General features: G+C 36.1%; 1 protein-coding gene across 32 annotated transcripts in view; it reads right to left on the minus strand.

Annotated features, from left to right (window-relative positions):
- LOC148228472 (uncharacterized) overlaps window positions 1-21,732 on the minus strand; it is a 31,547-nt gene extending 9,815 nt beyond the window's left edge. Inside the window, exons 1-37 of one of the 32 annotated variants that reach the window (XM_088199413.1) lie at window positions 21,323-21,732; window positions 21,083-21,226; window positions 16,978-17,196; window positions 16,620-16,905; window positions 16,310-16,544; window positions 16,075-16,247; window positions 15,820-16,010; window positions 15,613-15,752; window positions 15,458-15,546; window positions 15,134-15,392; window positions 14,902-15,062; window positions 14,003-14,255; window positions 13,772-13,931; window positions 13,425-13,705; window positions 13,259-13,321; window positions 12,940-13,179; window positions 12,601-12,863; window positions 12,265-12,541; window positions 11,903-12,191; window positions 11,639-11,838; window positions 11,363-11,565; window positions 10,815-10,919; window positions 8,357-8,498; window positions 7,568-8,269; window positions 7,350-7,499; window positions 7,112-7,285; window positions 6,714-6,901; window positions 6,444-6,640; window positions 5,715-6,360; window positions 5,427-5,649; window positions 5,209-5,351; window positions 2,732-2,911; window positions 2,467-2,658; window positions 1,725-1,883; window positions 469-1,638; window positions 222-399; window positions 53-153 (exon numbers count right to left, since the gene is read on the minus strand). In XM_088199413.1, the coding sequence (XP_088055539.1) occupies window positions 53-153; window positions 222-399; window positions 469-1,638; window positions 1,725-1,883; window positions 2,467-2,658; window positions 2,732-2,911; window positions 5,209-5,351; window positions 5,427-5,649; window positions 5,715-6,360; window positions 6,444-6,640; window positions 6,714-6,901; window positions 7,112-7,285; window positions 7,350-7,499; window positions 7,568-8,269; window positions 8,357-8,498; window positions 10,815-10,919; window positions 11,363-11,565; window positions 11,639-11,838; window positions 11,903-12,191; window positions 12,265-12,541; window positions 12,601-12,863; window positions 12,940-13,179; window positions 13,259-13,321; window positions 13,425-13,705; window positions 13,772-13,931; window positions 14,003-14,255; window positions 14,902-15,062; window positions 15,134-15,392; window positions 15,458-15,546; window positions 15,613-15,752; window positions 15,820-16,010; window positions 16,075-16,247; window positions 16,310-16,544; window positions 16,620-16,905; window positions 16,978-17,196; window positions 21,083-21,226; window positions 21,323-21,606 (9,060 nt within the window). In that variant the 5' untranslated portion in view covers window positions 21,607-21,732. Of the gene's footprint in view, window positions 1-52; window positions 154-221; window positions 400-468; window positions 1,639-1,724; window positions 1,884-2,466; window positions 2,659-2,731; window positions 2,912-5,208; window positions 5,352-5,426; window positions 5,650-5,714; window positions 6,361-6,443; window positions 6,641-6,713; window positions 6,902-7,111; window positions 7,286-7,349; window positions 7,500-7,567; window positions 8,270-8,356; window positions 8,499-10,814; window positions 10,920-11,362; window positions 11,566-11,638; window positions 11,839-11,902; window positions 12,192-12,264; window positions 12,542-12,600; window positions 12,879-12,939; window positions 13,180-13,258; window positions 13,355-13,424; window positions 13,706-13,771; window positions 13,932-14,002; window positions 14,256-14,901; window positions 15,063-15,133; window positions 15,393-15,457; window positions 15,547-15,612; window positions 15,753-15,819; window positions 16,011-16,074; window positions 16,251-16,309; window positions 16,545-16,619; window positions 16,906-16,977; window positions 17,197-21,082; window positions 21,227-21,322 lie in introns of all 32 variants that reach the window. The other 31 variants (XM_088199408.1, XM_088199402.1, XM_088199399.1 and 28 more) reach the window with 31 other exon arrangements.

Raw genomic sequence — 21,732 nt, forward strand, 5'->3', positions numbered from 1 at the left:
AAGCATTATGAAATATTCAAATACGATTTATAATATACATTTTTATACTCACTGCCTCATTTGAAGCAGCACCGGGCGACATAAGCGGCTGCGGACTTCCAAGCGGTGAAGATGACTGACGGTTGTTAAAAGCAACTCCTCGCATGCCCGCAACTAAATTAAAATAAATTAATTCATTTAATAAAACTAGTTGATAAAGATTATCAAAAAATATATATTACCTTGTTGGTGAATTCCATGGTGAGCAGGCGGTCTCACAAATCGAGTTTGTAAAGGCGATCCTTGCGGTCTAGGAAAAACTACTTGCGGAGATCGTCCTCCGTTATTATTTTGTGGGCTAAAAGAAGGCGGGGGCGTACTGCCCGTATGAGGTGATGCACCACCACTTAATGAACCACTCTGTTAAAAAAATATCCATTCATGAAAAATCGTATACAAGCATAAAATATATTTATTGTTATTAATTACCTGCAGCGATGTGAGCTGTGGTGAATGGGAGGTTACAGGACTCTGCATGGTTTGTTGTAATTGCACAGTCATTTGTGGACTTGGACTCGATAATGGCCTTTGGCTTTGATTGGTCAAAATTTGTTGGTTTGCTTGCTGGAACATGTTGACCATCTGCGGATGTTGGGTGACCATCTGGGATTGCAGCTGGGGCGAGCTGGACGGTTGATACGATTGCATTTGATTGTTTTGATTCTGTTGAATTATTTGATTCATACTATTGATGGCATTGATGCGTTGTTGATTTATCTGATTTTGATTTATTTGATTCTGTTGGCTCATCTGATTTTGTTGATTCATTTGAGATAATTGACTCACTTGATTCTGCTGATTCAAGTGGGATTGTTGAATTAATTGATTTTGCCGAACAACCTGTTGGTGGTTTTGCATGTTAACTTGCTGTTGTTGAGTTTGAATAATATTAGTTTGTTGCTGTTGCTGCTGTTGTAATACATGTTGATTAAAGAAGCTTTGAGAAGCAACATTTATTTGATGGTTCATATTTACTTGTCCGATATTTATTTGATTTCCGGTATTGATTTGCTGTTGTCTATTGATGATTATTTCTGATGCATTATTGGTCGGTGAAGGCATAGTGTTGATTTGCTGCTGTCCGACGTTTATTTGTTGCTGATCAATAGTTATTTGTTTGTTGATATTCATCTGTTGGCTGATGTTCATTTGTTGTTGGCCAATATTCATTTGCTGTGGATTCACATTTATTTGCTGTTGAACCATGCTTAATTGCTGTTGTTGGTTTATTGTCATTTGTTGCCCAACGTTATTTCCAATCTGTTGTCCAATTTGTTGCTGAACAATATTAATTTGCTGTTGCCCAATATTCATTTGTTGATTAGGGATTATCGTTTGCTGGTTGATATTGCTTAATTGCTGTTGAACAACGTTGATTTGCTTTTGCTGATTGGTATTGATCTGCTGTTCTCCAACATTCAGCTGTTGATTGCCGATATTTAATTCTTGGTTTATATTCTGAGCCATCTGTTGTGGATTGATATTTTGCACCTGGGATACGTTTCCTGTCGCTTGAGTTACATTTGTCGTTATTGTATTGGCTGTTTGTTGAATTTGCGTTTGTTGTTGTTGTTGTTGCTGCTGCTTGTTCCGGTATTCCTTAATATAGACCAACAGCCAAACAAAATGACATTAAACAAATGTTCAGTAAGAAAATCAAGTAACTGGAATAATTTTGTACCAACCTGTATTAGCATGCTATGTTGACGGAACTGTTTGCGAGCAGATTCTAAATGTTTTTGCAACACAGCTTGTTCTGCTGATACTCTAGCCAATTCGCCAGCATCATTAGCCGTTAACTCATTACCAGATTTGCGCAACTGTCGCTGCTTACTATTTAAAGACTAAAAGAAGAAAAATCTTCATTAGTTATTTTATTCAATACTTTTCTGATATATGTATGTTCATAATAAAAATATTTTTTTATGCTCTATGTTTAATACTAAAACAGAAATAGATATAAAAATCAACGTAGCCAACACACGATCTTCCGCTGTGTATTTTTTAAACATTAGTAGTTTCAATGTGACAGTTTATAAATAAATATATACATATAAAAAAGTGATCAGTTACATTAAAATTATTTATTCTAAAACTTAAGCATAGATTCATTAAATATTAATAATTTAAGATATGATAATGATTAGAATAAATTAAATTTGCCCGTCACCAATTTGCTAATAAGGTTATTTCCCCAGATTTTCATCAAAAGCAAAATAAGAAAGTTCAAAGCAGCCGATTAATTATGTGTGAAATATGGTACAACACGTATGCACCTGTCAAAAAATAAAAAATAAATTATACTCCAGGATAGACTATACATTTTGATGAAGATCCGAAGTCAGTTTTAGTGTGAGAACCTCCCTTATATATAAGTACAGAATACTGCATATAAATGGGAGGTGATAAAAAATGTATTTTATTAACCTTTCTAATTTTCCGTAATTTTTGCACTTCGGTCTCGTAATATTTTAGTTGGTGATTGAGTAATGAGTTTTGTTGTTGTAACCAGTGCTCGTAACTAAGTTGAGCTTGTCGATCAGCATCAGAAACGATACGTTCAGGCGGAAGAGGCGGAGCCGGCAGGTGAGGAACATTAAAAAGTGGTACGCTTCCGACCTATACAAATGTCAACATTATTGTTTTATGTGAGAAAAATTATGTACTGCTCGACCAATGATTCGAAAAGCACCTGTGTCGGTTGAGGCGTTGTCGGGTTTGACGCCGGCGCGGCTTGCTGCCACTGCTGACTGCTCGCGGGGTCGAGCGCCGGCGTTTGAACGGGTTCAGCGGCTTCCGTGCCTGTGTTGATCTGTCTGCCCTGTTCGCGCTTCTCCTGTTCCAACAGATCTTCCAACAGAAGCGGCTGCTCCTAAAATATAACCATAAACAATCATTAATGTATTGCATGCAAAATTATAAAATCAGAGTCCATGCATTTCATAAATTTTAATTCAGTAACTTGAGTAAATAAATATATTAATTTTTAAAGGAGAAACAGTATGTTTTGAAAATATTTATTAATTGTCTAATGTGCGAAGGATAGTGACGCTAGAGATAAAACTGATGCAACTAATACACACAGGTATATTAAATAAGAATATTATAGATAATAATAATAGTATAAGAAGGGAATAAGTGCATTTTTTCTCATTAATATTTATAAATAATAATACATATTAAATAATATTGTTATTCAATTCTAACGAGATCACTACATAATGTGTGTTAAGGTCTTAAATATATTGGTTAAAAAATATTTTCAATATGGTTTTTCATAAAATAGATTGTCATAAATGAACATCTCATTACTGTTCATATTACATAATGCATTATATAATTTTTTTTAAATAAAATTGAGATATCTAGCATTACTATATCTGATAAACACAATACGATAATATTCATTAGTAAGGAAGAGATAACCAATTTTAAGTTAATACTCTTCAATCCGCTTTGCAGGTTGATGCGTGCATCAACACTCGATATCATCATGAGTCATTTTTTTATAAATATGCATACATATAATAATTTATATGCTGATGTGGTGAAAGTTTAAAATTATTAAAAAATATTTTTATTGCTACTTGTTAAAATTGCCAATGTAATTCAAATCTACTCAAGTGAATAGCAGTACCACAATGAATTGTATTGAGTGTATTGGGTAAGCCTTTGATAAAAGCCAACCAATGAAAAGTTGGTTTTGTGTATTATTCACTGCATAATGGACAGAGTATACATAAAAAAAATATAAACATGTTATATATAATACAATAATTTTTATACACTATAAATCCTTTTCTATATATATATATATAAAAAATACATTTTTGCTCGCATACGATAAATCCATATTTTTTGTGCTCTGAGTTCAAACAGGGAATTACACCAAACAAACTAAAATCTATGATAGAATTACACAACATAAGGTCTGATTCCCTGGATTTAAACCACAGTATACAAACTAATCTACATCACACTAAAGTGGATGTGGAGCTAGATAATATATAAAACTGTGTGACGGGTGATTTACAATTGCATTTTTTAAGGGTTTGCAGTGCGTATTGCACTGACCTGCAATAGTAGAGGTCGACGCGTATGCAGCCAGTCACCCCACGGATCAACACCAAACGCATGCGAAGATGCCTCTAGCGAAATCTGCCACGCCAATCCATTTTACACAACAAATTAAACCATTCATAAGTCCCTTGTTTGCTTATTTGATTACAAAAAATAATAACATAATATATCTTCTGTCCTTAAATTATACAAGATGATATTTGAATTACATTTCTTCTATAAATAGCCAGAAAAAACAAAACCAAATAAAGTTGATGTAGCAATTTCAGCACTAATTTTTTTCTATAATTGTTTTTTAAATACTGTAGATTTTGTACTTACTTTGACGGAATATTAATAGCTCATAAATTTTGTTTTATATATTACAAAAAAGTGAAATTTGAGTATAATAATTCCTACATTTTTTGCTTAGTTTACAAAACTTATTTTAATTTTATTTTAGTGATACATTTATAAAGGCTATGCACAACCTTTGTTATAGTGGATTTTATCACTCTTTAGTTACCTGTGATACAATTTGGCTTGGATTAAATTTGAATGCATTTTTTGTCACAGATTTAAAAACATGATTTACAAGGCAAATTTTGCACTGATTTTTAATGTTATTTTTTTATAGCATGTATTTTTATAAGTTTCTTACTATAAATTTAACCCTTTTACTGTAGATGGCATCTATAGATGCCATCAAGAAAATCGCCAGTACGCATTAGTCACATAGAAGTGCCATGAACCTTTGAGCCTTGTAATATGGTTATTTTGTACAATTATGTTCAATTTAATTTGTCCAACGATATTATAAAATTAGAAACAAGTAGTTTTATGAGATTAGTTCACTGGCACTCTCAAGAAAATCTATCAAGTCTTCAATAATTTGGACAGAAGGTATATAATAATGTCACATTTCACAATAGATCCCTACAACAGCAAAAGAATCTACTGCGTTAAATATTGTTCAAATTAAAGTGTATCGAAAAAACTTTTATAAATGTAAGCATCCAACTAAATTTACACATTCACGTTGATTAATATTCAGGCCATTAATATGATCGTTATTGTAGCTTTGGACATTATATAAGTGACGAAATATACCTGTGAAGGATATGGTGGCGGCGGCGGAGGAGGGGGCGGAGCCTGTAGTCGCTGCGTCGTGCCTGGGTACGGTGGTGGAGGTGGCGGTGGACTCGGCCTTACAACTCCTCTAACTCCTAGTCCCATATTAACACCGACACGTGCTAATCGCAAAAATATAAAAATTTAATATTTTTGATAGATAATATTATAGTATGTTTAGCTGAAACGTGATATACCATGTTGAGGGCGGTTGGCAAACGGTGGATATGTCACAGTTACGGTATTATTAGCTGTAACTACACCAACAGCACCGTCAGGGGACATCAATCTTGTACCTGGTGCCATCGGTCTTCCTAACGCTAAAGCAGCTGATACTTGTGATTGCATCTGTTGTTGAACCGTTTGCTGTTGTTGTTGTTGCTGCTGCTGTTGTTGTTGCTGTTGTTGTTGTTGCAATTGCTATGAATTAATATATTTTAAAAAAGGTGATTCAGAAAATATTGACTAGATGTTGAAAAACTTACTTGATTCAATTGTGTCTGAGGCACAAACTGTCCACGTATTTGTTGCTGTTGTTGAACAAATTGAATCTGGCCTTGACTCATCTGATCGACGTTTTGACTTTGATCGTTTTGTCTTATTATTTGTTGCGATACCAGATGGTGGGACTGCGATATTGACTGGTTCTGCAAATTGACGGGAATATTGGGGTGTTTGCCCACGACGACGGTCTGCTTATTCATTTGATTGAATTGGTTCTGTGCGATGGCTTGTCCCATTTGCCTGTTCTGGATCTTTGGCCCTAGGCTGAATTGAGCTTGTTGCACTTGCTGCTGCAGCTGTCCTTGGATCTGCATATGCGGCTGGGAGAGGTTCGCTCTGAATGCTTGCTGGAATTTAATCTGATTCTGCACCAAAATAGAATTTTGTTGGGGCTGCTGCTGCATTGGTTGGATGTTTTCAGTTTTGAGCATCGCCAATTGAGTATTATTTTCTACAAGTTCCTGGTTGTGCTGAACGAGATGCATAGACTGAGTGTTAACTTCATCCAGCAATGGTTCAGTTTTCAAAGTCTTCTCGATCATTACGCTATCCTCTTTCTTTTCGGACTTGACCGCAGAAGACTCAAGTTTAACATTTTGTTTAGAATCGTCCATCGAATCTTCGATTCTAAATATATAAAATATATATATATAAAGTTCAACATGATATAAATTCGTATACAAATAATATATATGAAATTGATAACTTACGGATCCTTCTTTACATGTTTTCCTTGAGTATTTTCTTCTTCGGCCAATTCTAATCCGTCCAAAATGTGTGTATCTCCAAAGTCTGCCAATTCTGGATCGGCATATTCCAATATGTTGAAATCGTCTCCAATTTCAGCAGTCAATGACACCAACAGCTCATCTTCGTCGTCGCCCAATCCACCCAACAAGTCACCGACCTAAATAAATATAATATTTATTATTAATTACACCCTAAACAATTTGATAAATATTACATAGCACAACAATTACCTCTGCTATATTAGTATTATCATTTTCCAATTTATCTATATCCATTTCAGGTATTTCTTCAGTAGCTTGAGGTGGGACTATGGGCACCGGATTAGTAATCGACATTTTTGGCGATGTCGTAGACGTGACTACTTGATTATGGACTCCAGGCATAGGCGATGGCATAGTTCGTTGTATGTTAATGTGACCTATAAATAAAAAAAATTAATATAAGCAAATAAATTAAAATCATAAAATGTGCATACATTACATATTCATACAAATTAATAAAAAAAAACTTGTACAAAAAATAAGTAGCATAAGCACTTTTTATACTCCGTTATAAAAACAAATCAGTCACCCTTAAAACTGATTTGTAGAACGAGTGGAGATATGCGAGTTTAATGAAATATAAAAACCTTGCAAAGCCGGATGTTGATTTATTATGTCAGGATTCTGCATTTGAAGATTAGTTTCCATATTCGGTAGTCTAGGTCTAACAGCCATGACACCGTGTCCTGTGTTAATCATTTGCTGTTGTTGCTGATGAATAACTGGCGAAAGTAAACGTTGATGCTGCTGTTGATGTACACCTGAAAATAATGTTGAGAATTTTTAACCAGCTCTTTATCAAGTAGCATAAAATCGAATACATACCTTGAGGGTTTTGTAAGATAAGTCTAGTACGGGATTCGACGACTGCAACCGGTGCCCGAGCACGGATGACAGGACTCACTGGCAATGGTTGTCTAAATTGACCTTCAACTACCTGTTGTTCAACATTCTGCTGAACATTTTGATCTTCACCTTCGAAATAAATCAAAATCAATTGTAATACACATTTTAAATGTTATAGTATAAATATAAAAAATTACCTTGTGGCCACATTTTGTTTGAATTATTGTGCCTCTGTAACAAATCTCTCAACTGCCTGTTTACTTCTGCCGGTTGATGCATTGGTCCTTCGCTTCTCGGAGATAGTAGGGCTGGACTTTGATTCGGCATGAAAGGGTCTTGCGGTCTTGGAGCGTAAATAGGGTTCCTCTGAGGTACTAACGTATACTGCGCATTCGGCCTTGGAGTTCCAGGCGTTTGAGGATAGTTTTCTTGTTGATTAACAACAGGCACAATACGAGTTTGATTGACGTACGCGGGACTTCTGGCCGGATTGGGCGATTGATGGCCAAACGATCTCGGCGTTTGCGGGGAATGCAAAAAGTCACCGCTGTTTTCCGACGGAGGTCTTTGGAACGGATCGCTTTGATTTTGAGCAGGTGACACTGATCCGGGGAACTGTTCGTGCGGCGATTGCGGCGAGAACGGGCTTTGCACTAACCGTTGAGGAGCTGTAGAAGGTCGCACTTGCACTAACGACGGATGTGGAAATCTTCCCATGTTGTTAGCAGGTGGAAACGGACTCCGCGGCATAGTCGGCGACGGGGATGCCATTCCTCCGGCATGCAATGGGCTCTGATCGTTGACGGATATCTGCAATTGTTCTTGAGGAAAGCTTCCGTCGACTGTCATCTGTCTTTGTACCCTTGCCATCGCTGAAAATGTATGACGCAATTCTATGACTAAATTGCAATCATTAATTTACAAATAAAGTACTCATACAATAGGATTTTAAAACGACAAGGTTTAGTAAAAAAAATCAAACGGACATGTACCCTGCAAGCGTTGATCGTGTATGACTTGTTGTTGGTGTTGTGCTTGTTGTTGGCGAAGCTGCTGCGATTGTTTCCATTGCCTTTCTTGTTCAGCTTCTCTAGCACGACGCTGTTGTCCAGAAAACTTGTCTTGCTCCTGATTCAATACGAAATACCAACCACCAAAATTAGTATATATTATTCTATAATATATATAATATAAGATAATTTTCAATATAACACAAATATTATTATATTAACACATCTCATGCGGGGCCGATCGAGCGTAAGTTAATGAGTGACGCGGGCGTATTCGGGGTCGCGCGAGCAATTAGTCACGACAGCATATAAATCATTAATAACATTTTAAATCTTTACGATAAAAAAAAGAAGAAATATAAACACTCACCAAAAAGAAAACTAATTTATTTGCATTAGGTAAACTGAAAACGTTCGAAGAATATGCATAAAAAATATAAACAAGATCGAAGAATATGCATAAAAAATATAAACAAGATCGGGATTTTTTTTTATCTTGGCCACATGTGGCAATTACGCATGTAGGATTGGGGACAGACCCGAATTATATTCGTATAATAAAGTTAACGAAAATTTAACAGATGTCACTGTAAATCATAAATATAATAATATAATTTTCGATCTCGACCTAAACACATGTAAGGGCAAGGACAGTCTCGAATTCTACTCGTAAAAAATTTTTTTTAACAAAAACTCACAGATGTCACTGTAAACCATAAATAAAAGAATATAATAAACAGAACTGTGATCACAGTCTCCCGCTACCGCGGTAAAGATTTTGGTAATTGTAATCACAGTCTCCCGCATACAACGATTGGCGGACTGAGGACTGTGATTCTCGTCTCCCGCATGAGATGTGTTAAGAATAAAGTTATATTTAATTAAAAGTAATTACTACGCAAATATTATAACTGTATACACCAAGAATTAAAGTTAAATATTATGAAATAAGTAAATGTTAAATTCTATTTTTTAATCTAGAAAGATAAAAACCATTGAGTATTTATTTAAAGAAGCAAATTTAATTAATTAGTAAAAATAAATAACAATTAACACCACATTAAATAAGCAAATTAAAATATTTATGTCGTGTTATAATATATATATATAAAAAATAATACTAAATTTGATACTGAATAGATCTACACATAAATAAAATCTTTAGAATTTGATTATTAATTCAACAATACAATAAAAATGTATGTATTATACAGGAATGTAATGAATACTATCCCATACATTTTATATGATAAAAATCATAATATAATAAACATAGAAAGCTAAAAATCAACCCATTCAGTGCACGTATTTGAAAAATGAATTTTAAAATAAAAATAAATATTGTCGCAGTTAGAAACGGTTACCGAAAAATAAACCTCCAAGGACATAGAAATATGTCCGTTTAAAATTCAAGACTACATTGATAAGCAAGCTTCTACATTACATGTCTAAGTGGTTGTGTGATGTGTATGTGTGAATGTTTCTAACGTGGTGTACCATAAAGTTGATGTACCAACATGCTTTGGCAAACATAAGATATTCATTGTCAAAACGATCGCAAATTAGATCAAGTAAGTTACGTACATTCATTAATAAATAAAAAAAGAAAAGAAATAAAATTTTTACTTCACAACCGGCAAACAAAAATGCAGGCAATAAAGATTGTGATGCGGATTAAAGATAGAGGTACCGTGGTCTGGTTTGATGGCTCATAGGCCAGCTCCTGCGGCATAGAAGGAAGGGTGCGCATGATCTCCGAGGGTGTCAGCACCCGGATATGCAGGTCACCGGATGGACTAGGCGGAGCAGAGGCAGGGGTCGAAGTAACAGACGGTATGGAGTCAGAAACTACATCTCCGGTAGGAGACACAGGCGATGACGACCTGCTTCTATTCTCGTTATTGTTTTCTGTCATGTTTTTTTGTGTCGATCCTCCACTTTGCATTATAGAATTGATACTGTGAGGCAGTACTTGAGACTTGCCCAAAAAACTAAGCGCCTGAGAGAACAAAGCGCCGGTAATGTTATGGCGTACAATCGAAGCGGTGGGCACTTGCGATTGTGCCTGTTGGACAATGCCCAGTGTCAAATGCGGACCGAGGGTGGCGTTCGACGCGATATTACATCCTATCGTTTTATGATGCGTGCCGCCCCCGGCCGTTGTGAACTTTCCGAACGGATTGACCGTTACGTTTGGAGCGGGTCCACTCGTTCCGTGATAGAATGGCATAAATTTGTGATGAAGAGTAAATTGACCAGGTGTGAACCCCGTGACTACACTAGTACTACAGGTAATTGTATTAGTGGTTATTGGACTACTGGCTGTAGTTAGTGTGTTAGATTCTGGTGAGGTCGCCCATGGAATAATGGCAGGGGAGGGCGTGTTAGTGGCGGATGCATGTGTTATATTGAGTCCATCCTTTTCAAGAGGCACCTCTGCAGGTTGATCAGGCAGTGTGGTTGGCAACTCGGCAGCCACAGTAGACACTCCGCTATCAGGGACCGCTTGCCCTCCGACTGCAGGGTTCTCCTTGGTAATCTGTTGACGTGCCCCAAATAACTTGTCACTATCAGCGTCACACAAATTGCAATCATACTTCTAACTTAAATTATATGCACCTTAACCAACATGAATGTAATATAAGATGTCAAACATGAAATGGCATAATTCATCGTTTAGCACAAAAAGCGAAAAGCTTCAGATTAGGTTTATAAAAATTGATTATTCACAATACAAAGACCCCCGATATAACATATGTAACGATTTAAGATGCATGAATAACATAAACTGAAAAAAATTGCAACTATTATTTATATTTAACATAGGCGCGTACCTATAATATGTTATTTTGACGTCGATAATAATTATTATGATAAGTCTTTTTATAATGATGTTATTGATAAGTAACAAGATGTAAAAAAAATAACTCGTGATAATCGTGAACAATCTTCTCAAATAAAACCAAAATAGAATACACAAACCTGTTGAGCTTTCTTCATTCTGATCGCTCCTCTATTATCTCTAGCTTGCTGAAGATACGGAGTTTTCTTATCGCTAGCCAATGCTCTCCATTTTTTCAAGATTTGCTTACAACGATCGGGCCAATTTGGATATTCAGTTTTCCATTCGGGATGATTCAAGTTAGCGTATAGCACTGCAGATATCGTCGCAGATGAACCGAGCCCTGTAAATGGATATTGTTGATTATTTTAAACATAGAACCACCGTAAAATAAAATATGTCAATATCAATCATGCCTTCGTCAGCTTTCATTTTTTCAGTAGATCGTTGGTTATAAGTGGTCGGTTGTGTCAATTGATTCGAAGGCGGTTGTGACGTGCTAGAATCATTGGTGACCGAGTCGGGCATACCTGTGGCACAATTTGAACCAACTCCTGCACCTCCGGCGCTCCAGTGACCGCTGCTTTCCGAAAACGCCGGACTTAATTGTGAACTTCTGGAAAAAAGCATATTTAATAAAAACGGTTCAGTAGAATATGCATTTATAATATAAATCATACCCGCTATATTCTGTATGATAAGGCGAAGGATATTCCATTGGACTAGGTAATTGTTGTCTTTGAGGATTATAGCTACTGGATCCGCTCACAGAATTTACAAATGAAACTGACGATTCTTGCGATTCCTGAGAATCGTCAGTCAAAACACCTTTGAATATCTCCTCAACATCACGACTGTCCATATTTGGTAACGTCTCTCGAACCATAGTCTCAAGATTGACTCCCAATAGACTGCCCATGTCTTCTTTGGGTGATATTTTCGCTTCATTATTTGACAAATGAGACTCGACTGAAAAAATTTAAGCAATTTAATAAGTTTATCGCCAAGTTACATATAAACAATGGAGTTACCAAATAATCACCCTTTTGTAAAGGTTTATTAACTACGTTAGTTGGCATTTTATCCTTGGCTACCATCATGTTGGATTCCGGTATTTGTTTACCCATACTCGATTGATTGGCTAACATCATTACTTCATTCAAAGATTTGGCATCATCCATCATGTCGGGCACGTGATCTTGACTGCTATTTTCGACTTTGATAGTAGAAGTGCCGCTGCTGAAGGGATCTACGCTTTTGCCGTCTTCTTTTTCTTTTTCTTCTTTAACTCGTGTCGCTTCCATCACCATTAATTCTTCCTGAAAGACGTACAAAATTATTAATAAATGGTTTTAATTGATATTTTTAATTATCTTACTTGATTGAGACGAATCGTTGATGAAGTAGCGCCTGCTAACATGACGCCGTCTATTATTTCTTCACCTTCACTGTCTGACATTGGCAATGTATTATCAGCCTCCAATCCAAGTCGAGGTGTTTGGGTATCCAACAAATCGCGACCGAAAAACGCTTCTTGCATATATGTCGGAAACGATTCCATCAATCGAGACTTTGGTTTTCGACGTGGTTTCTTCCGTTTTTCCAAGCTGTTACTGCATGATGTAGGACTTTCTAAATTTCCTATAACATTGTTTCCTATAATTTTATGAATTAATCCATACTTAAATCATATTTTAAAAGACATATATGTATATACCAGTGGGTGTTGTGGCTTCTAAGCAATCGGGTATTACATCGGCGTCACCGTTTTTACCGATTCTCCCTTGTGAACGAACTCTAACATTGAAGCCGCCAATACCAACGCGGTTCAAATTTCTTTGACGTTTTCTTCTTAAAACAGTTGTTCCCGATTCTGTTGTATACGTAGTGAAGCCTTCCGGAGGTGGTCCATCTTGTGCAACCACCCAAATCATACCTTCTTTATATGGACAAATACCTTAAAATCACAGAATCAAAAGGTCAATTATCCATTAGATCGATTGTATAATGAGAATTATACAACAAGCAATATTCACCCTGTTCTTCCTTGATCTCGGACTCCAGCTTGATGTCTTCGTTTGATATGTCACAATCGCCACCTTGAACAACCGATTCTATTGTAGCTATTATATCTAAAAATAATATGTTTTTATGACATAAGTGTCACAAATCTAAACAACGTAAACGATAATTGAACTGTACCTGCGCTTTTGTCGAAAGGTCCATCGAATCGAGGTCTCCGTTTTTTTCTTCCCTGCAAGGAGTTGAGCGCGGATGTGCCATCTCCTTGCAAAGCGCGCATAGCACGCAAGCCTCCGGCACTGAGGCACACGCCATCTAGAAAAAATTCACCAGGAGACGGCGGCCTCAAAGACGACATCGTTGACTGTTGTGACATGACAGTCGTGGACGACGTCAACGACGGAGTGGGCAATAAATGCGGTGGAAGGACATCGCGAGGTCGGCACAATAAGCAATTGTATCTATTGGAATAACGTAATAAATTAAAAGAAGCAATTAAATACACACAAATTAAAATCTATACATACCCTTTTTGACAGCAAAAATCGGCATCTTTTTCACTGTGCACTGAATCGCAAGCTGCATGAAGCCACCGTCGGCACTGATTACAATGCATTATGAGTTCACCGTCGCCATACGGCGTTTCACAGACCGCACACATAACTAACGATGCACATGGACCACACTCTGCATAAATTAAATTTTTCAATATTCAACTTTCTTCTTTTAAACGATTTCATTTCTTTAAATTAAATTACCTGTGTAGCCATTCATCCACATATTATCTAGACCAGGTTGTGTTGTACCGCAAGTGATGCATTTTCGACATCTAGCACAACGCCAGCATCCTCTGGGCACAGATGTCAACGGAGGTCTAGCACAGTATGTGTGATAGGAAACATCACAGTCGTCGCATAGCACCAATCTAGCTTCGTCATCGCGTCGTCCACATCCTTCACAAGCGGTGCAATCTAAGCATCGCCATCCTTTCTGAACAATTACGCTAGTTACCTGCATAAAATTTAAACGAATAAATTAATTTGATTACGACTAAATGTGAAAATCACATTTTTTTAACTGTTGTCTTTTATTAATTGTATTTCGCTTAATATTTTTTTTTGAAGTGACCGATAAGCATATTGCCTCTTTTGGTTTATTGATATTGATGCCGTTCCATCATTATCATTCAGTGAATATTATATTTACATATAAAAAGCTCAGACATTGATATACATTAAATTATAGATAAGTTTTATTTCTGGAACAAAATTATAATTATAGAAAAACAATACCTTAGCGTCAACCATAAAAATTGATTACAGGTAATAAGGTTTCGTGTTTAAGCGAAACAAGCGTTTCATAAAAGATTTGCTCATTGTTAAATATGGATTGTTTCACTACATTACACAACTTTGTAGTGGTTACATAAGTTAAATTTATGTTCTACATCGCTATACACTAGAGTAGCACATGTTTTGGGGTGGAAATTTTGGTCTACGAAAGTGATCGGGAAATATAACATTTTTTTCTACACGTTATTTTCACTTTATGCCTGAGTATGCATGTGTTTATGATTTAATTTTTTCTTAGTATGATTTTTGATGTGTTTTAGAAGTAGTACAAACTCAAAAAAACAGAAGAAAGATATTTAACAAACCTTAATATTCACACAGTAAGGATGGTACGTTTGCCCACACTGCGCGCACGCAATCAAGCAACCTTCAGCATCCGTACCGACAGCTCCGCACATTACGCATATATCCTGTGATAACACAAACTTATCTTTGCTAGAACACAACACAAGTTTGTTTTCGACGCCTATAAAAAAAAAACATTATAAACCATCCTAGTATTATTTTATACAGCTTAATCGGGAGCAAGAGCGTCACCTGGTTCTTCTTCGGAAGATTTGTTTTCCGGAGCTTGCGGCTTTTGCAATCCCAATCCGGGTTCGCCAAAAATGCCTCTCATTTTCGTTTTCGTTCCGCGCTTTCGGCCAAATTCCATAAAAAAGCCACGTTGCTTTTTGTTGAAGGCGAGCTTACCAGATATGTTGCTAAACCCACATTTGGCTTTGGTCACACCTAATTTTTTCTTAGCTATTTTGGCAGCCGTAAACGGTTTCCCTTTACCTAATCCAAAATCCATCTAAAGCAAAATATAATTTAATATAAACAAATATAAACGCTCATATCATAATTTATATAACATACCTTCGTTTCAAACGATAACGGATCCTGATCCATTATAACATCATCATACAATGACTCTTGAGAAGCCGATAAACTCTCCTCGTCAATGCCTTTGAATGAAACTCACGTTAATATATTAAATATATTTAAATACATAATTAATTGAAGATACTAACTGTCTTTTCTACGCTGCGAAGAGGACATATTCGCAATCGTTTTACACACGGAACAAACATATTCATATTCAGGTATCATTTCTTTCTTTTGCTGATATGTATTGAGATCTGCATCAGCATCACACGAACCGTGTACATATCTATAATTGAAAATCAAGTTTTAACATTGCCTCACACCTACTAATATCAAATTTAATAAAATAAAACCTTTTGCAATTAAAACATTGGACCATTTCACGCTGAGCGGCCGCTCTATATGCTCGACGACATAAAGGACAAGAAAGTCCTTTATTCCGTTGTTGATAACAAGAATCACAGACCGTGTAGTGAGAGTGCCACCGGGAACTGGCGCCTGCTCCGGGACTGCGAGAACCGCAATCGGAGCAAACACGACAGCACTGAAATAAAAATGAATTAAGACATGTATTTAATTAAACATATTTATCAAAAACGGGCATTTACCTTGCATTTCCAACCGTATTTCGGAATAGTGGTCATAATGGGTCTGATACAAGTAGCGTGATACAATTTATCGCATTGCTCGCAAGCAATCGATCTACTGTCTCCTGTATCGGTACCGACGCCACGGCAGACTTGACACACTTTACATTGTTTACAATTCCAACCGGCTCTTACTCCTTAATAATTCACATTAGATTGATACAAAAATTTAAATATTATTATATTTTACACTTACCAGGTAATTGCGGTAATCCAACACAGGTGCCATGATGATGCGCGTTACAAGAGCAGCATGTCATTAAATTAGCTATATCGCCTACTGTTCCACACGTGTGACAGTCAATGTCAACAGAACACACTAACGGTATTTGATAAATGTGATCTTTGCAGAACGAAGACCGCGTACTGGCTTCTTGGAATCCTCCCGAAGCCAGCACACAAGGATAGTGAAAATATTTTACACAACTCATCTGCAAATTAATAAAATAAATTAGTAAAGCAATGAAATCAAATAATTCAGTTCAACTTGATTTGATTATACTAACCCTACACATAACGCTTGCACCGTATCGCAAGCAAAAGCTACATTTCCTCTGCAGCGAGAAAATCACGACTGTTTTGATATTTTCGTCGTTTTCGCCGCAGTCTTCCAGCTTGATTTTTTCGCCAGACTCGTTCATCTGCGATAAATTTTCTATTGGCGCGCTCCAATCAGCGCAACCTCTGTGTAAATAAATATAGCCACCGTCGACGACGGACAACAAGTCTACAAGCTCCGAATATCCAATCACAGATAGTTCATCCGTGTGCTCAGGATTGGAAGACGGCATCCTAGATAAATGAAATGAGCAATAACTTGAGCACAAAATTGCACAACGATGTGTACATTTAAACGATACACACTTGCACTTGTTTATATTTTTCTGCCTGCGGCCCGTCGAAGGCGGCAGTCCGAAAGAATACTGAGGAGGCGTCGTTAGCGTGGGCGTCGTGGGAGATGGTGAAGGCACGGAGACAGCAGGGCTGACTCCACCAGAGATGTCGCACATGGTGCGGATCATCTCCCCTTGTCCCAGTTGACTGCGCTGGCTGAGATTGCACAGAGCGCATACTTTGCCGGGCCTGAAAGAAATTCCATTTTAAATACACAACTCAAAGTTATTGTTTCAACGCAATCTGGATAGCCACCTCTTTTGATTTCGATGATTAACTATAAGAGGGAAAATTAATGATTTTCCAACCTTAAAGCTAAATGTATTATTTAAAAAAAAATAAGTTTAAAAAATAAGATACAACTGAGAACAAAAAGCAGGCAAATATGGTACAATCGGTAGTTAATTATAAATAAATAAGTATTGGCACTTTATACTTCAAAATATGCACATTTATAAAACAAGTGGGAAAATAATGAGCTTATTATGCATTTTCAATCAACAAATGAAAAATATAAACCACAGCAATTTTACATTTATATTTTAATTGAAGTTGGCTTTTCTAAAATGTAATTTTAAGGTAAAAAATAATAATTAAAATGAAGACATGTAAGAAAACGAATAATCGAGTTTATTAAGAAATAATTGCAGTTATATTATAATAAATTTATAAATAAACAAGTATAAAAAGTAAATTACTTAAGATGATTGATAATAGCAAACTTATTAAAATTTTTGTTCAAAAACCATCTCGGATTTTTTTTGTTTGAGGAGAAATTGCTGCGGGAGTTAAAAAAAAGTCATTTCGAAAAGCAATAACGAGAATTCATATACAGATATTGAATATTATACGGAATTTGGTGGTTAATCTGTTACAAAGATTTTAAAAGCATTTTTTGATATATTTGATTGTTATAATTATAGAATTGGCAATGAAAACACCGGAAAGCATCTCTATTTAATAAACATAAAATTACAAGGAAGAGTAATAATAAGAATAATATTAAAGCATATAATATCAATTAAAACTGACTTTGAAAAACAAAATTTACTACATTTTAAAACAAATTTCATCTATAATATAATTTTTATTCAACAAACATTGAAATGTTTAGTGATGAATTCAAAACCAGGTTTAGAGATTTTAAAAGTTATGAAAAAAATTTTGCAATGTTTACATCACTGTTTATTTTCCATGTCAATAATGCGGATGAAGACATACTAATTAAATTAATTCAATTGCAGTATGATTCTGTGGTTGAGTGTTGACTAGTTAAATTTATGCACGTATTTATCAACGACAATAATAAATTCGAATATGTGCAATGTTTGGAAGCACATAATCATGTTTCAAATGAAAAAATAAAATAAAATGTTCCGTATTCTCATGATTAACCCAGATATGCCTACAGAAACACGAGTAGGTCACTAAATTCATGCCACTGTATTTTACAAAATAAATATGCCATTTTTGTTACTTTCACATGAAACAAAATGTAAATCTTTTCAGAAGAGTATAAAAATGAATCATATAAAGGGTGTTTTAAAATTAACGCAAGATTTGAATTTGCCGTCATTCGTGCAGTAAATGTTAGCAACCCTGAAAAAAAAATTTGACAGCTTTGAGAGTTTAGGGTTAGTAAAAATGTAGAGTTACACGATACAACGTGTTTTCATTATTTAAAATTTAATACAAAATATGGTCGGAATAGTCTTTTAAGTTTGTCAACTGCGAAGAGATTAATTGAAAAATTCAGAGAGACTGGATCAGTTGAAGACGCTAAACACACTGGTCGTCCAAAAACAAGCGGTTCAATTGTCAATATCGAAGCAGTGCGTGAGACTTGGTGAAAATCCCGGAACATCTATTCGGCGTCGTGGACAAGAACTGCAAATTTCAAGCTCTTTACAGCGTATACTCATAAAAGATCTGTGTCTCCATGCTTACAAAATTCAATTAACACAACAACTGAAGCCTAATGACCATGCACAGCAGAGAGTTCGTTGAATTTAATTTGTTAATTTTGGGACACTATATAATAAAATCTGGAGTTTTATCAGGCTGGTGTAGGTTACTACTTTTTTCGAATTGAAATTATCAATAATTCAGCCAAAATGAGTTTTTTGGCTCGTATTTTTCGCGTCAGAATTTTAATACGGTTGTGGTCAGAATTTACATTGAAAGATCAGAATATATAATATATTAGAGTGAGCGAGATATTTTATAAGACATTTCTAAAATAATTTATTGCCTGTTTATATTTATAAATGTTATAATTTTTTAATTCACATGATCGTCCTATATTTTTATTCTGATCATATGCTATTTTTATTCTTACCATTTAATACTTATTTTGACCTTAAATAATACAATTATGACCAGGCTGTTAATAGAATTATGACCGTAATTTGATTTTTATTCCGACCATTTAATTTATTGTTGTTTTTATATTTAAAAACGTGTTTTCAGTTTACGCTCTTTATTTATATTATTATATATTATTATATAATCGTTGTAAATTGAGGTATTGGTTAATTATATTGGTGCCACGCTCAGAAACCAGATTGATATGAACATTTTCTCTGGCTTTTGGCTCTAACGTTTGCGAAAGTGGCTAGTAATGTTTTGCTGCATAAATATATTTTAAAATTTAAAACTTAGTTTTTTATCCCCCAATATCGTTTAAAAATCGCAATTAAGCGTATTTCAGTGTCGTCAATAACAGTGAATAATACACGATGACACTGATAAACGGTTAATTGCGATTTTTAGCTTTTGTTTGGGGAATAAACATGCGCATGACAAAAACAGAAAAAATGTTCATAACCATTGTTTTTGAGCATGGCGGCGATATAATTAACAAGTACCTTAATTGATTTCAAACACTGATATACAGCATAAAAGTCAATTAAAACTGACTTTTATGATGTATATCAACGTTTTTAAAGTTTAAATGACAGGAGTCTAACTCAATGACATCTTGTGACATAGAAAATAATTCACTAAAAAAACCTGTGACATAATTTTTGGAAGACGCCCATTATAACACCTTCAATATATAGTTGCAAAGATTTAATAGATTAAGATAATTGAAATTAACACAACCGACGAGTAGTTTTATCGTCGCCTGCAGCATAACAATGGGCAGTTTTAAGTGAAAAAATGTTAATTTTTATTTATAAAAAAATTGAATAGCATCATAAATTTTTAGTCGCCAGTGGGTTATAACAGCTAATGTAAATCAAATTAAATTTATTTGTCATGTTGAAAAAAATTTGTTATTTTACCATCTATGCGACAAAAAGGGAGATTCTACCCTAAATAATAGTCATCAAAATAAATAAGCATGCTTCGTAAAAATATGCACATTTTGAGCAACAATAATTGAATAACATAAATGGCAATAAAATAATTAGTCATTATTTTGAATGATAAAAAGTATTTTGAAATTTGGCTTTTAAATGGACATGTATTGGGAAAGGTATACCAATTTTGCTAAGATTACTGATAATCTGAACCTACAAAACAATTATAAATATCGAAAAGTTCTTTTTGTAAAATAAACAGGACGAGTATTATGTAAAGCACAACTGCAAACAGTTTATAAAATGTGTAATTATTTTCAGAATTGATTGATTCATAGCGATTACAACATATACGTCGACAGAAATTAACTTAAAATATGAACGGTTCTCTCATTGCCAATATTATGTTGCAACGTCGCCTATAAATACGTGCAGATAAAAATAATAATTCCAACAAAAAAATGTCGAAGAACAAACTTCAGACAGTCAATGAATAACAATTACGAGTTGATACTTTTGCATACACAATAACCGTATATTTTGTTGCTTAGTTATCAATAGGCTCTATTTACTTGGAATGCACTCAGCGCATAGAAAATAGTGAAAAAAGTTGGTACTTGACCCTGGGTGAATCTTTGTTTTGAACCCTCGACGAGTTTGACACTACACTGTTATTGTAATCGAACGTCAAAACAAACTTTCATATTTGGTCAGATTAGGTTAGCTAGATTAACATGTAACAATACAGGAAGGAGTCGGACGTAATATACCATTTTTCCGGAAAGAACGGGGGCTCTTCGAGGGTGGTCGTGAGCAATTCCACATCGTCGAAGAGGTCTTCGAGGCTGTCGTCGCGACTGGCCCTGTGCCTCTTGAAGCCGCGCTGTTGTGTCGAATTCATGGGTAGGCGGTATCTGTTAGGGCGACGTTATCGGTTAGGGCGACGTTAGTTAATCAAAGGGACGAGGCCGAGCCGACAGGGGCGATGAGGGCGATGAGGGCGAAGGTACCTGCGCGCTCTGGGAGTCTTGTGGGTCGGTTCCTTGCGCGGCCTACCCGGCCCTCGGCGCACCAGAGCCCCCGACGACGAGATGGAGCCGAAGGGGGCCAGCTGGGGGTGCGAGTAGTGGTCGAGCAGGTCCTGGTGCGGCGGCGATTCGGTGGAGGAAGTCGGAGTGGAGGCCGGGCAAGTGTCGTCGATGCACTCGCTCGAGGACGCGGGCGCGTCACCCTCGGCCTCGTCGTCCGACGCGTCGGTCTGCAGCAGCTCGAGCTCGAGCGGCGCGTCCTCCATGGGGGCAAAGGCCGAGGGGGGCGCCAGTCATAAGGCGGGGGGGCGCGGCGGGGGGGTCCGCCCCGGCGACATCGCAGCGCCACGCGCGCCAACTGCACCGCCTCCGACACCGACGACACCGACACT

This window comes from Plectrocnemia conspersa, unplaced genomic scaffold (assembly GCF_051122295.1).
Source record: "Plectrocnemia conspersa isolate PC_06_02 unplaced genomic scaffold, ASM5112229v1 ptg000012l, whole genome shotgun sequence".
In the NCBI taxonomy this organism is placed as follows: domain Eukaryota; kingdom Metazoa; phylum Arthropoda; class Insecta; order Trichoptera; family Polycentropodidae; genus Plectrocnemia; species Plectrocnemia conspersa.